Consider the following 16,751-nt stretch of genomic DNA (forward strand, 5'->3'; position numbering starts at 1 on the left):
CCCCAGCTGCTTGGGAGGTTGAGGTGAGAGAATTGCTTGAGCCTAAGAGGTCGAGGCTGCAGTGAGCCATGATCATGCCACTGCACTCCAGCTTGGGCAACAGAATGAGACCCTGTCTCAAAAAAAAAAAAAAAAGAAGGCCGGGCACGGTGGCTCACACCTGTAATCCCAGCACCTTGGGAGGCCGAGGCTGGTGGATCACAAGGTCAGGAGATTGAGACCATCCTGACTAACACAGTGAAACCCCGTCTCTACTAAAAATACAAAAAATTAGCCGGGCATGGTGGCGGGCATCTGTAGTCTCAGCTACTCAGGAGTCTGAGGCAGGAGAATGGCATGAACCTGGGAGGCGGAGCTTGCAGTGAGCCGAGATTGCACCACTGCACTCCAGACTGGGCAACAGAGCGAGACTCCATCTCAAAAAACAAACAAACAAAAAGGCACTGTTATAAATTCTTACACTACATGTGAAGTAATATAATATTACTGGAAGGTAGACTGTGAAAATATGTATATTATAAATTCTAAACTACTAAAAAGCAAAACAAAAAATCATAGCCAACAAGAGAATACAGATAAAATGGAATAATAAAAAATACTCAATCCAAAAAAAGTAGAAAAAGAGAAAAAAAGGAAACAAATAAATGGAATAGATGGAAACCAAATAGCAAGATTATTGATTTAAATCCAACTATATCAACGATCACATGAAATGTAAATGGTTAAAACACTCCAATTAAAAGGCAAAGATTACCAATTTAGATTTTTAAAAAGCAAGACCCAACTATATGCTGCCTATGAGAAACACATCGTATTAATATAAAGACACACATAGGCTAAGTGTAAAAGGATGGAAATAATATACCATGCTAACACTAATCAAAAGAAAGCTGGAGGCCGGGCGTGGTGGCTCACGCCTGTAATCCCAGCACTTTGGGAGGCCGAGGCGGGCGGATAATGAGGTCAGGAGATCGAGACCATCCTGGCTAACATGGTGAAACCCCGTCTCTACTAAAAATACAAAAAATTAGCCGGGCGAGGTGGCGGGCGCCTGTAGTCCCAGCTACACAGGAGGCTGAGGCAGGAGAATGGCATGAACCCCTGGGGGGCGGAGCCTGCAGTGAGCTGAGATCACACCACTGCACTCCAGCCTGGGTGACAGCGAGACTCCGTCTCAAAAAAAAAAAAAAAAAAAAGAAAGCTGGAATAGCTATATTAAAAGTAGATTTCCCAGCAAAAAACATTACCATGGGCAAAAGAAGAAGTCATGTTATAACAATAAACTGGTCAATGAGCAAGAGGATATAATAATAATGTTAATGCATTTAATAACATCCCAAAATACATGAAGAAACTGGTAGAACTGCAAGAAGAAATAGAAAAATGCACCATTTGGTTGGCTATTTCATCACTACTCTCTCAATAATTGATAGAACAAGTAGATATTAGTAATAGTAAATAATTATGGATCTAAAAGACTTGAGCAATGCTATCAACTAACTTGACCTAATTAATATTTATAAAACTCAACAATAGCAGAATACTATGCTTTTTGGCCGGGTGTGTGGCTAACGCCTGTAATCCCAGCACTTTGGGAGGCTGAGGCAGGCAGGTAACCTGAGGTCAGGAGTTTGAGACCAGCCTGGCCAACATGGTGAAACCCCATCTCTAGTAAAAATACAAAAATTAGCCTGGCATGGTAGTATGTGCCTGTAATCCCAGCTACTCATGGGGGCTGAAGCAGGAGAATCACTTGAACCTGGGAGACGGAGGTTGCAGTGAGCCAACAGTGAGCTGCTGCACTCCAGCCTGGGCAACAGAGTGAGACTCCGTCTCAAAAAAAATACAATGCTTTTCAAGTGCACACTAAATATTTACCAAGATCGATCTTTTTCTGGACCATAAAACAAGTTCAAGAAAATCTAAAAGGATTCAAATAATACAAAATATGTTCTATTTAATTTTCATAATAGAATTAAATTAAAAACAAGTAAGAGAAATGTACTTGGGAAATCTGCAAATATTAGTAACTAAATAACATACTCCAAATAATCCATGTATCAAAGAAGGTATCAAAAAATTGGAAAGTATTTTGCACAAAATAAAAATGAAAACACAACAGATGAAAATGTGTGAAATACAGCTAAAGGAGTACTTAGAAAAAATATTCAGCACTAAATGCATGCGTTATAAAAGAATACTTCAAATTAAGGACCTCAGCTTCTACCTTAAGAAACTAGAAAAAAAAGCCAGCAAATTAAACTCAAATAAGCAGAAAAAAAGGAAACAATAAAGATAAGAACAGAAATAAATAAAACTGGAAACAGAAGAAAAATGTAGAGAATCAATGAAACCAAAAGCTGTTTCTTTGGGAACATTAATAAAGTTGATAAACTTCTAGTCAGGTCAGGACAAAGGAGGTAAAACACCAATATTAGGAATGAGAGAGGTGACACCACTACAAATTCTGCAGCTATTAAAAGGATAATAAGAAAATATGAACAACTTTATGAATGAATAAGTTTCTTGAAAGATGAAAACTATTAAATTTTACTCAAGAAAAAGTAAATAACCTGAATAGTCTTAAATTTATTTTAAAAATTGAATTTGCAGTATAAAAGCTTCCCACAACAAAACAAAGCAAACGAACCAAAAAACAAACCTCCAGGCCTAGATGGCTCTACTGGTAAATTATACTGAAAGTTTAATAAAAAAAAAATAAAAGTTAACACAAGCTCTTTCAAAAAATTAACATAATGGGAATACTTTCCACTCAGTACCCTAATACCAAAACCAAACCAAGACTTTACTAGGAAAAACCACAGACCAATATCTTTTATGAATATAGATACAAAAATTCCTTTAAAAATTTTTAGCAAATAAACTCCAGCAATGTATAAAAAGGATAACACAGCATAACATAGTGACATTCAACCCAAGACTGTGAGGTTTAGTTTGTGTTATTTATTTTATTTAGGTTTAATAGTCTAAAATTAATCAACATAATTCAACATGTTAATGGAAAAATAAAAATCATACGATCATCTCAATAGATACAGGAAAAACATTTGACAAAGTCCAACACTTTTTTCTAATATAAACTCTCAGAAAACCGGGAGTAGAAGAAATTTTCCTTAACTTGATAAAGGATATCTATACAAAACCTACACTTAATGTTAGACTTAATGGTGAAAGACTGAATGCTTTCCCCCTGAGATCAGGAAAAGGCAAAGATGACCGGTCTACCACTTCTATTCAACATTGTACTAAAGGTTCCAGATGGAGCAATAAGGAAAGAAAAAGAAATAAAAGGTATCCAGATTGAAAAGGAAGAAGTTAATTTATGTTTATTTATAGATGCATAATCCTGTAATAGAAAATCCATAATAAATTTCATAAAAAACCTTAATGTTTGTGAGAATTAATAAATTAGTTCAGCAAGGATGCAGGACACAAAATCAATATACAAAAATCAATTGTGTTTCTTTATACTAGCATTAAAAACAAATTAAAATAAAAAGCAATACCATTTACAGCATCATCAGAAATATTATATATAAATACATATATATAAAGTCAGATACTCTGACTTTTTGTCAGAGTTTGTGCAAAAACAGAAAGGCAGTAAAGAAGGTAACTTATTTTCAATTCAAACAAATCTTATTTTGATTGGAATTGATAAAAGAGGAGCAAACGAATGTATGAGATTAAATCTATAAAAATGTGCAGGACCTGCACACTAAAACTACTAAGGTGAGAGAAATGAAAGCAAAGCTAAATGAATGGAGATACAGGCTATGTTCATAAATCAAAGGACTCAATGCTGTTCGGCTGAAATCCCAGCATGTTTTTTGTAGAAGCTGATAAGCTGATTTTAAAATTTTTATAGAAATTTAAAGACAGAATAGCTGAAACAACTTTGGGGGGGAAAAAACAACACAAGATTAGAGGACTTATACTGATTTTAAGATGCTAAAATTTATATATGAAAAAAATGAAGCTCAGAAAAGCTATAGTAATAAAGACAGTATGGTACTGATGGAGGGGGAAAAAAATTGACCAATAGAGATTCCAGAAATTGATCCACACACGTAATAAATTGAATTTGACAATGGTGCCAAGACAAATTCATTGGGTAAAAAATAATCTTTTCAACAGATATTGCCGAAATAATTTAATAGCCATATACAAGTATGAATGATAGTAATAACTGAGACCTTACTTCTTGTAATATAGAAAAAATTAATTTTAAATGCGTCACAGAGTGAAATGTAAAAACTAATGCTATAACATTTCCAGGGGGAAAAAAACAGGAAAAATACCTGGATTTGACAAAGATGCCCAAAGTCACAAAAATTGGCAAATAAACACATGAAAAGATGCTCGACATTGTAAGTAAAATGCAAATCAAAGCCACAAAGAAATACCACTATGAACCCACTAGAATTGCTAAAATTAAAAAGACTGGCCACACTAAGTGCTAGTGACAATGTGGGAGCAACTGGAACTCTCATGTAGTGCTGGAGGGGAATGGAACATGGTACAATCATTTCGGAAAACAGTTGTCAGTTCCTTTAAAAATTAAGTATACACCTACCACATAACACATCCATTCAACTCCTAGGTATTTATGCAAGATATAAATGAAAGCATATGTCCACAGTAACAGTTAAGAATGTTTCAACAGTGAATGGATAAATACATTGGAATGAATTGATACACACACCAACGTAGATAAGTCTCAAAATAATTATACTGAGTAAAGAAAAACAGACAAAAATGAACACGATTCAATTGACCTACAATTGTGGACGATGTTAAACTATAGTGACAGAAAGCAGATCAGTGATGGCTGGAGATAGGGAGACATGAAAAGGAGGAATTACGAATGGGCAGGGGGAAATTTTAGGGGTGACAAATATGTTCATTATTTTGAAAATGGTGATGGTTTCATGGGTATATACATGTGTAAAATTTATCAAATTGTACATGTTACATATTTGCAGTATACTGTATGACAATTACACCTCAATAAAGCTTTAAAAATAAAATGGGATTCTCTGACATAAGTTACTTACAATCTCCAGATATTTTAGAATGTTCTTCCCAAAGCATCTTAAGCAATACACACTGCACCCTCCACAACAAAAGGCAAACTGCTTAGCAAAACATCAGCAATAGTATCTGGGGCGACCAGACTTCTTACCTGAAGGTTCCTCTTCAGTAACAATGATCTGTCCAGTCCAGGGTGCTGAGGGGCGACCTGAACAAAGACAAATATAAGAATCACAAACGTTCACAAGTGTGCAATTTATCAGCTGCACTGATGAATTGGGAAAGTGGCCAGATTAGTCACAACTGGGTTTGTTACTAGTAGACTTACGTGTTTTCCCACGAACAGTATCAATCATGTAGAGGGCACTGTGGGAAGCACAGCCCCTGTCCTCAAGGGACTCATAATGTGCTGGAGCCTAGAATCTGCCTGGACTGGCTGAGTAGACGCTTCTGGAACTGTACTTGCACAAGCTAGGTAAGTAACCTGTGTTCATTTAACTGTTCAATATGAATCTCCTGGAACAGCTAGCCTTGCTCATCCCCTCTGAAGAGATGGCATGCGTTTGGGAGAAACATTTTCAGAACAATTGTAAGCCCAGTAGTTATTTATCTGTCATAATAAGATGAAAGAGGAGAGGGGATGCTGATCCTGCAGTAAAGCTCAGCAAAGCAAATTTTTCCCATTACATTTTGAAAAACATTATCTCCAAAGGAAATCAGTTGAGGTCCTGAGCAAGGAAAATGAATGATACGGGTGCAAAGTTAAAGAGGAAATTCACTTGTATGATCCCCTAAACATCAGAAAGAGAGAGTGGTTCTACTCTTGTATTAACCAGGGGACTTTTTATCAGAGTTTGTGCAAAAACAGAAAGGCAGTAAAGAAGGTAACTTATTTTCAATTCAAACAAATCTTATTTTGATTGGAATTGATAAAAGAGGAGCAAACAAATGTATAAGATGGAATTTGCAAGTTTAGAAAGGAGGGCAGGAAGTCGGAGGGTTGGTGAAAAGTGACTGAAGAGCAATCAAGGAGCCTGATGAGACGCGGTTGCCGGGGAAATGGTAGCATTATCATTATTATTATTATTATTTTGAGATGGAGTCTCACTCTGTCGCCTAGGCTGGAGTGCAGTGGCGCGATCTCGGCTCACTACAACCTCTGCCTCCCGGGTTCAAATGATTCTCCTGCCTCAGCCTCCCAAGTAGCTGGGATTACAGGCTCCTGCCACCACACCCGGCTAATTTTTTGTAATTTTTAGTAGAGATGGGGTTTTGCCATGTTGGCCCAGCTGGTCACGAACTCCTGACCTCAGGTGATCCACCCGTCTCAACCTCCCAGAGTGCTGGGATTATAGGTGTGAACCACCACATCCAGCCAGTGACATTATTTTAATTAGACTTTTACGATGCCACTACATGTACTGAAGGTAAAGAATAACACTGTGAATGTAGCATAAACCAGCAGTCCTCTACAAAGGTGATTTTGCCCCTCAGGTGACATTTGGCAGTGTCTCCATGATACTGCTGGCATCTAGTGGGTAGAGACAAGGGATGTTGCTCAGCCTCCTGCAATGAACAGGACACCCCCAGCCACCTCCCGCAACAACAAAGAATTACTGGCCTAAAATGCCAGTAGGGCCAAGGTTGAGAAGCCTGACATAAGACTGAAATGTTACTATCCAACACTTCTCATAATGTCATTTTACGTTCCCTATTGTTGGAGATGCCATATGGGTTTCCATGAAACAAATACAAGGCATGATTACAGGGCATGATTCATGTACCATGGTTTTGACATTAAGACTTGGAGACTACATATATTAAAAGATTATTCTTATTGTTATTATTGAGACAGGGTCTTGCTCTGTTGCCCAGGCTAGAGTGCAAAGGTGTAATCACAGCTCACTGCAGCCTTGACCTCCTGGGCTCTAGCGATCCTCCCACCTCAGCCTCCTGAGTACCTGGGACTTACAGCTATGTGCTACCATGCCTGGCTTTTTTTTTTTTTTTTCATTTTTTTATTGTTTTTTTTTTTTGTAAAGATGGGGTCTTTCTATGTTGCCCAGGCTGGTCTCAGAACTCCTAGGCTCAAGCAATCCTCCCACCTTAGCCTCCCCAAGTGCTGGGATTACAGGCGTGAGCCACCGCGCCAGGCCTGAAAAGATAATTTTTGACAGTCTAATATGAGAACTCAAACATAGATTAGATATAACGTTGTCTATCTGTTTTTCCTTTGATATAGAGAGATGCACTGTGCTAAGATATTAATGCTGTAAGGGTGGACTCCAAGGTAAAGAAGTAGACCTTGAGCCAGAAAGAAAATTATTTTTGGAATGTATAATAAAGGGAATAAAAATGCTCTCCAGGCTCTTTGCTTTCATACTTCATTCCACACACAATGCCTGGAACTCAGTTTAACAATATAAATGTTTCTGAATAAAATAAAGTAAAATAAAACCCTTAAGAGAATGGCTAACGCAATGTTTTCGGGGGATTCTCACCCTCGGATTTTCTGATGAAAAAAGGATTTCTTGTTCTTGTCTCCCTCTAGTGGAAGGGAGAGGAACAACCTTGCAATGAAGCTGATTCTTGCAGTCATTTTAAAAAGGTTTAGGGAAGGTCCTGAAAAATGAAAAGTGCTTACTTTTAAGTCTAGCTTTCTCAGCCGGATCCAGAGCAGCCACGGGCTCGGAAACTCGAGATGGGAAACCTATTCCCGTTTTATTCACAGCTCGAACTCGGAAGATATAGGAACGACCTTCGATCAATCCAGTGACAGGAAAACGAGCAAACTTCACAGGTGTGTCATTGCACTGTGACCAGCTATCTGTGCCCACCTCACACCTAAAGGAATGAGTGTGATTGACAAAAATATTAAAAGAAGTATGGCTTAATGAATATCTCCAGAGTTGCAAAACCTCCCAGTTGTTTCACATCTTCTCCCTGTAAAATATCCAAGTCAGGCTAGCTGGTGAACTGCAGGCACTCCGTTTCACTCAAATGCACTGTGTCTTCTTTACCAAGAGGAAAGAAGCCTCAGGTCCTTCCTGAACTCATAAAAAGCAGGCATCTGAGGGGCCTTGTGTACAAAGCAGAGGGGTTTGGGGATTGCTGGGATAAGCAGAGAAATATCTCCAATCTTAGCATTGGAGAAGATCCCCAAACATCTCCCCGGCTGATGCCTTCAATTCTACCATTAGTGACTTCTTTGTCTTCTTTAGGTATTTTCTTTGAAAAACAAGAGGTATTATTGAGAAAATTGGCATCTTAAAACCTAACTATTTGCACTGTAGTTTGGAAAAGAGTTCACCATATTTTCTCACTTCATGGTCATTCCATCCTGTGTAGAGGGTAAGAAGGTTATTGTGAAGATGTTTGTTTCTTTAACAGAAGAGACTGATGACAGGTGGGGAGACGCCCAGGCCTGGCAGGGGCAGATTGAGTGGGTACTTGGAAACACTGATTTCTAATTGAGTGCTTTTACAGCAGTTGGTACTTGGGGATGGAGTGGGTCATTCCCAGCAGACAAATATGACAGCTCATATCATGCTGTTGGCCTGATCAACAAAGCTTTAGGAGTTCAACATGTGATTACATTTTACAGCATTAGGATTAAGCAACTCTTATTTTTTTTATGAGCAGAGTGCTGTACTTTTAGTTCATATCATTTCCCTAACATGGGCTCCATGTCCAAAATGTGTAATTCCCAAATGATTCTCAGGGGCGTGGGGGTTGCCAGTGGCAGGACAGAGGTGGCTGGTGTGGGGGGTTTATCTCCCCTCCTCACAATCACCTTCCTCTCTTTGATATAGACAATAGACAATTTCCTTATGTAAAGTGGAATAGACAACTTCCTCACTTTCCTTATGTAAAGTGCTGTCAAATGTGGCTTCAATTCCTGCCTTCCATCATTTCCCCTAATCCTACTTGGTAGAAATTCTGGAGCTGCTAGGGGTTTGGGGAGGTGGGGCTGTGGCAGAAGCTGATAGGGCCAGGACAATTCTTCCATCTACACCTGTCTCCAGAGCTTCTGCCAGGACTCAGCCTCTTCTCTGTGCAGATACTGCTATGGTGACCCAGTGACACTACAGCATCCTTCCTAGCCTCATGTGGGCAGAAAGAAAAGTGGAACTCACTGCTCCTGACACTTTCTGCAGCACGCTGGAGCAGAAAGAACACAAACCTACAGCCAGGCTCACATCTGAATTCTAGTTCTGCTAGTTATTACCTGCGTGATCTTAGGCGAGTTAGTGCTTCCTCACTGATATGTGGTCTTGGGCCTCATTTCCTACTTGAAATAATAGCAACGACCTTAAAGGGTGGTTATGGGTTAGTGGTTAATATGAGCAAAGTATTTAGAACAGTGCCATGCACACAGTAAATGCTTAATAAATAATAGCCACAGGGTGGGTATTTTCACTACGACTAAGGCCAGAGGAGAACAAACTACTGATTGTCCCTGGCCTTTCACTGGTCAAAGTTTAAAAATCCCTTGGAAATGTGCCAAAGACAATAAAGCACAAAAAAGAATATATCTAAACCTTCACAATTCATCACTACTAAATGATGAAATGTTGTGGAAGCATTATTTCACATGGATGGTTAAATAGTATATAATTTATTAGAAATATTTCTTACAAATAGTTCTGAGCACAATCGCATGTATTTATATACTGTGAAATTCAACACACCCTTGGTACAAACCCATTGTGCTAATACGACACAGATTATCCATCTCTATTGATTTCTACAATGAGATTTCAATACTCACAAATGAAAAGAGAATTGGAGCAATGATCTGAATAGAAACCAAGTCAGAGAACAATGTTATTTAGGCCAAATCTAAACTTGCTGTCTGTATTGTCCACACTCATGTCATAATTAATGTGTAAAGCCCAGTTACTATAAATATCAGAGCCTCCAAGTTTTGCAGAATGTAGACAAGAACTTGTAGACAGTGAATAATTTGCTCCTATTGATTTTTTGTTGTTACTTCTTTGTATAACTTGAAAACACATCCTGCGGTAGAAATAAGACTTTGGTAGTATTACCAAAGTAAATATTCTTAAGTTATTGACGTATTAGGAATATGGACATTATGCTGAATTCCAATGATTTCATTTCCAAGGTGGCCTCTATGAGGTCTACAAATTCATAGCATTCTTGCCAAATTAGTGACATAAGCTGGTAGCCAAATTCAAAAAAATTCATCTTTGGAATTTAGGTAAATATTTAATTCATTTTTGGAACTTTTACCTAAATTCCAAATAAGAATTTTTTGAATTTGACTACCAGCTCATATTGCTAATTTGGCAAGAATGCTATGAATTTGTAGACCTCATAGAGGCCACCTTGGAAATGAAATATATATATGCATATATATCTACCTACCTATTTACCTAAGTTCCAAAGATGAATTTTGTGACACTATGATATGAGCTGTCACATTTGTCTGCTGGGGAGTGACCCACTCCATCTGCAGGTACTAACTGCTGTAAAAGCACTCAATTAGAAATCAGCATTTCCAAGTACCTACTGAACACACACACACACACACACACACGTATTTATAATGGGTATATATACCCATTTTTTATATATATATATATATATGTGTAGGTACCATTATATGTATGTGTATATGCGTATGTATGTATATGTGTGTGTAGATATATACACACAGAGAGAGAGAGCGAGAGACTGGGACAGAGACAAATAGAGAAAAAGAAAGATGAAGAGAGATACAGAAATAGAAACAGGAGGAGAGGAAAGCCAGAAAAGAAAATATTTCCCCTAGAAATGATGGGAGAAATCAAGCATGCATCTCTATGACCAAATAACTGTAATTGATGTTAGCCTAAGCACTAACTTGTCAATAAAATATCCGAGAATAGGACTCCCTCCGTCGACAGCTGGCTGTTTCCAGGAGATGGTGATATAATCTTTGTTGGCCTCCAAGCACTTCACATCCAAGGGGGCAGCTGGGGCTCCTTCAATCTCTGCATCAGCATCTGTGGAGACAGAGAAGGATCCCATTAACCCTCTCAGACATGCTGTCAGTCGGCAGGCAGAGGTCTCAGCGCACACGCTTCTTACCACATCATCACAGTGGCTCAGTCTTTGGCCCCAACACAGCAAGCATCAAATCTTGCTTTTTTTTTTTTTTTTTTTTTTTTTTTGAGATGGAGTCTCGCTCTGTCACCCAGGCTGGAGGCCAGAGGTGCGATCTCAGCTCACTGCAAGCTCCGCCTCCCGGGTTCACGCCATTCTCCTGCCTCAGCCTCCTGAGTAGCTAGGACTATAGGCGCCCACCACCACGCCTGGCTAATTTCTTTTTGTATTTTTGGTAGAGATGAGGTTTCACCGTGTTAGCCAGGATGGTCTCGATCTCCTGACCTTGTGATCCACCCGCCTCGGCCTCCCAAAGTGCTGGGATTACAGACTTGAGCCACTGCGCCCGGCCAAATCTTGCTATTTGTTGACCAACATAACAATGTGTGTTTTTTACCTTCAGCAGGAAGAACATTGTGTCAGAAAATAGAAAGTGCTCCGAAAAGAACCCATGACCTTTGCCTCATGGTCCTTGCGGCCCAAAATGTTCCAAAAGAAAATTAATATAGAGATGCTGAAGATTGCATTCAGACAAGTCAGTTGTGACAGAAAGTCTGTTCTCATGACATTGATTGTGCAATGTTGCTAAGAAAAAACTAAGAAAGCCTCCCAAGGGAGACAAATGCCCCTTCTGGAGGCATCCACAAGAAAATACGAGTCATAGAGCTTTGCCATTCCCTAGGCAAGACACTACCATTTTGAAAGAGAAAACATTCGTTTTAATCAAATGATTGTTACCAAACTGAAGACACTTGCGAAAAGAACTCCAATGCAATACTCACATCTGAGCTTAGTTTATCTGAGTTTAGTAAAAGTCCGGGATAATACAAGAAACAGTACAATCCCTTTTTATGAAATGGGATCCCCTGACCACATAGCCCCTCAGGCACAGCTAAATTAGTGAATCAGGGCTGTTTATAGGAGGGGAAAAAGGGGGAATGAAAATATTCAGTTAGTAACCTTTTAAGTGAGAATAATTAAGACAAGAGGCAGGGTCCCTGGGGGTGGAGGCCCACATTTGCCAATTCCTCCTGGCATTTGACCAACGCTTTCATAAACGGAGTTAGTAGAAGAGGCCGAGACACGCAGGAGCCACTCACTCAAGGGAAAGCACCCACGTCGACCAAACAAACACTTTCTTTCCATATGATCTACATTCTGTAACTCTTATGAGTTACAAGGACATTTGATAACATAGCAGAAATATTTGTCTACTTCTGCATTTAATAGATTTGCATTATCTGTGAAGAGCTCAAGCTACTTGGGTTTTGAACATTCTGTTTCTTGCTCTGTGAACCAGCAGGAAAGCGTCTAGGCAAATATCTCCTGCAGAAGTGCTATAGGAGAATGTAACTAACTCATTGTGCCTAAAACTTAATGCAGAATCTCTGCGTGCCACTCAATGGGAAATGAGCATTTTGATGAGGAGACACTTCTTTCTTTCTCCCTCCCTTCCTCCCTTCCTCCCTTCCTTCCTTCCTTCCTTCCTTCCTTCCTTCCTTCCTTCCTTCCTCCCTCCCTCCCTTCCTTCCTTCTTTCTTTCTTTCTTTTCTTTTCTTTTCTTTTCTTTTTGAGACAGAGTCTCACTCCGTCACCCAGGCTGGAGTGCAGTGCCACGATCTCGGCTCACTGCAAGCTCTGCCTCCCGGGTTCATGCCATTCTCCCACCTCAGTCTCCCGAGTAGCTGGGACTACAGGCGTGCACCACCTAAGCCTGGCTAATTTTTTTTGTATTTTTAGTAGAGATGGGGTTTCACCGTATTAGCCGGGATGGTCTCGAACTCCTGACCTTGTGATCCGCCCGCCTCGGCCTCTCAAAGTGCTGGGATTACAGGCGTGAGCCACCGCGTCTGGTGAGACACTTCTTTCCTTCCAGGCTTTCAGAGCACTGGATGGCGGAGAGTGGGGCTGCTGATGGCAAAGGCAGAGCAGAGCTGCAGAGGAGGTGGGGATGCTGAGGCTGACATGCTTGGGCTGCAAAAGAGGCATTGCTAGAAAGCCATCAGCTACAAGGGGGACAGCTGGCAACCTCTAGCCATGTCCTTTTGCTAATGGCCTATAGCACAACAACGAGGAGCCCCTGCGTTGATACAGCAGGGTTCAGTGAGCTGGGCATCCATGGCATAGATGCACGATGGCAGGAATATGCTGTAATGGAGCCTGGCAGACAGCAAGCATTCAGGGAGCCATTGTTCAGCGTTTGTATAGCATTGCTTGGAACTGAGGTGGGCTTGACAATCTTCCAAGTTACTCAGGCATTCATTCTCTCATTCATTCATTCACTCATTCATTCATTCAGTACTCCTCTACGTGTTAACTGCAAAAGTTAAAAAATAAGGATCCTAGCTGGGTGGAGTGGGTCATGCCTGTAATCCTAGCACATTGGGTAGATCACTTGAGCCTAGGAATTCAAGAGCAGCCTGGGCAACATGGTGAGACCCTGTCTCTATGCATTTTAAAAAAAAATAGCTGGTGTGGTAGTGCGGGCCTATGTTTCCAATTACTTGAGAGGCTGAGGGAAGAGGATTGCTTGAGCCTGGGAGGTAGAGGCTGCAGTGAGCTGTGATCGCGCCACTATCCTCCAGCCTGGGTGACAGAGCAAGACCTTGTCTCCAAAAATAATAATAATAATAATCCTTCTTTTTCTCAAGAAGCTACAACATAGTGTGAGAAACAAAACATACTTGGGATGACAAGAGGCAGCTGTGAAGCAAGGAAACATAGTATTTGGCTTCTAGCAGCTGCTACACAGTGTGGGGCCCACAGCACCCTTCAGACAACATTAATCCTCTTCTACACCTCTGCCCTTCCCTCTCCCTGCCCTCCAAATAGCCAAACTTTTTGTAAGTTTGATTATTAGATCAAAGATTAGCCTACTACTCTTTATATTTTGACCTCTGACACAGACTATTAATAACTTTTTGCAAAATGTAATTCTATTGCCTTTATTGTAAAAGTATTATATATATTTTATATGAACTATATGATAATCAAAAAATATGTAAAAATCCCTTTTTTATAACCCAGAGATAACTACTATTAACATATTGGCCTAAATCTTTCTAGACTTTTATTCTATATTTATAAACTCAGAAATGACTATTTTTGAAACAAAGTGATTGTACTATATAGTTTCATGTAAGCTGTTTTTTCTTGATGTATTTCCATATCAATATATGTGGGTAGACATTGGTTTTCATTGCTGTGTGGTATGTCACGGTTTCATGGAGCATCTATTATACTTTATTCTACAGCTTGCATATTGGTGAATATCTATATTTCTTCTAATTTTTCCCCAAACATTTTTTTCACCTCTGTCCCCTTAGTTCTTAGAACTAGAATTGTTGGAAATGTGTGTTTTTGATATTTAGTGGCAAAGACCCTGAGAAAAGTTGAACTAATTTATACTCACCAGCCACTGTAGCAGTGCCTGTTCCTCCATTCTTTTACCCCAGTGGATTTCAAAAAACTTTAAATCTTTTCAATATGATAGGAAAAACAATCTCATTTCAATTTTCTTTCTTTCTTTCTTTCTTTCTTTTTTTGAGATAGGGTCTCACTCTGTGGCCCAGGCTGGAGTGCAGTGAGGCAATCATAGCTCACTGTGGCTTTGATGTCCCAGGCTCAAGCTCTCCTCCCTCTTCAGCCTCCCAAGTAGCTAGGATTATAAGCATACTCCACTATACCCAGCTAATTTTTTTATTTTTTGTAGAGACAGGGTCTCACTATGTTGCCCAGGCTGGTTTTGAACTCCTGGGCTCAAGTGATCCTCCCACCTGGGCCTCCCAAAGTGCTGGGATTACCAGCATGAGCCACTGTGTCCAGCCTCATTTCAATTTTCATTGTTTTGATTGCTAATGAAAATTTTTTCATATACTTATTTGCCATTTTCAATTCTTCTTTCATGACATTTTAATGACATCCTTTATCACTTAATTATTTCTCTGTCTCTTTCTCTCTGCATGAGAGAGAGCGAGAGAAACAGAGAGTGTGAAAAAAAGAAAAGAGAAAGAGAAGGAAAGAATATATCAAAGCCTCAAAGAATATGTAATAAAATTATAACACTGGATACCTGTGGGTGGTAAACTTATGGACGGCTTTACTTTTTTTTCTTTTTTTTTTTTTTTTTTTGAGACGGAGTCTCGCTCTGTCGCCCAGGCTGGAGTGCAGTGGCGCGATCTCGGCTCACTGCAAGCTCCGCCTCCCGGGTTCACGCCATTCTCCTGCCTCAGCCTCTCCGAGTAGCTGGGACTACAGGTGCCCGCCACCACGCCTGGCTAATTTTTTTTGTATTTTTAGTAGAAACGGGGTTTCACCGTGGTCTCGATCTCCTGACCTCGTGATCCGCCCGCCTTGGCCTCCCAAAGTGCTGGGATTACAAGCGTGAGCCACCGCGCCCGGCCGGCTTTACTTTTTGTTTGTTAAATTTATATTATCTATTTTTTTCATAATGAACACATATTATCTATGTAATAAAATCTTGGCCAAATGCGTACAGCTCTTTACAATGTGTTTCTGCAGACATATGGTGCTTTATACACTGTTCATTCTGGTGTGGAAGCTGTTTTCTAAGCTGTAAGAATATCAGAGCTCCAGAACAATGCCCTGAAGTGACCTCGTGCAGCTCAATGAATACAAAGCTTGTTAAAAAATAAAATATTATTTAAACAATGGCAGTTTCTTACAAAGTTAAACACAAATTTACCATATGACCTAGCAATTCCACTTGTAGGTAGATACCCAAGAGAAATGAAGATATAGGCCTATAAATATGAACACACATGTTTATAATAACCAAAGAGTGAAAACAATTGCACTGTCCATCAGCAGGTGAATGTATAAGCAAAAGAATGCATATCCATGTATTGGAATGCAATTTAATAAGAAAAAGGAACAATATGTGTTACAACATGAATGAACCTCAAAACATGTAAAGCCAAAGAAGGCTGACATAAAAAACCATAGAGATCCAGAAATGTCCAGAAAGACAAATCTATAGAGATAGAAAGTGAATTAGTAGTTGCGGGAGACTAGACTGGGTATGGGAGAGGGAAAGAGGGAGGAGAAATCTTTTTAGGGTGATGTAAATTTTCTTTCTTTTCCTTCTTTCCTTCCTTCCTTCCTTCCTTCCTTCCTTCCTTCCTTCCTTCCTTCCTTTCTTCCTTCCTTTCTTCCTTCTCTCCTTCTCTCCTTCCCTCCTTCCTTCCCTGCCTGCCTGCCTTCCTTCCCTCTCTCCCTCTCTTTTTTCCTCTCCTTCTCCTTCTCCTTCTTCTTCTCCTCCTCCTCCTCCTCCTTCTTCTTCTCCCTTCCCTTCCCTTCCTTTCCTTCTTTTCTTCTTCTTCTCTCTTTTTTCCTCCTTTTTTCTGAGACAGGGTCTTGTTCTGTCACCCAGGCTGGAGTGCAGTGCTGCAATCACCACTCATTGCAGCCTCAACTTCTTGGGCTCAAGCAATCCTCCCACCTCAGCCTCCTGAGTGGCTGGGACTACAGGCATGCACCACACCCAGCTAACTGTTTTCAGTTTTTGTAGAGATGGGGTCTTGCTATGTTGCCCAGGCTGGTCTCAAACTCCTGGGCTCAAGAGA

The 16,751-nt window shown here is 39.9% G+C and overlaps 1 protein-coding gene across 1 annotated transcript in view; it reads right to left on the bottom strand.

Moving 5' to 3' along the window:
• Window positions 1-16,751, bottom strand: part of MYOM1 (myomesin 1) — a 181,896-nt gene that overhangs the window by 81,458 nt on the left and 83,687 nt on the right. The window contains exons 12-14 of the mRNA XM_055237126.2: window positions 10,925-11,066; window positions 7,700-7,899; window positions 5,207-5,263 (exon numbers count right to left, since the gene is read on the bottom strand). Coding sequence (XP_055093101.2) covers window positions 5,207-5,263; window positions 7,700-7,899; window positions 10,925-11,066 — 399 coding nt within the window. The remainder of the gene's footprint in view (window positions 1-5,206; window positions 5,264-7,699; window positions 7,900-10,924; window positions 11,067-16,751) is intronic.

Source organism: Symphalangus syndactylus, chromosome 1 (genome assembly GCF_028878055.3).
Source record: "Symphalangus syndactylus isolate Jambi chromosome 1, NHGRI_mSymSyn1-v2.1_pri, whole genome shotgun sequence".
NCBI lineage: Eukaryota > Metazoa > Chordata > Mammalia > Primates > Hylobatidae > Symphalangus > Symphalangus syndactylus.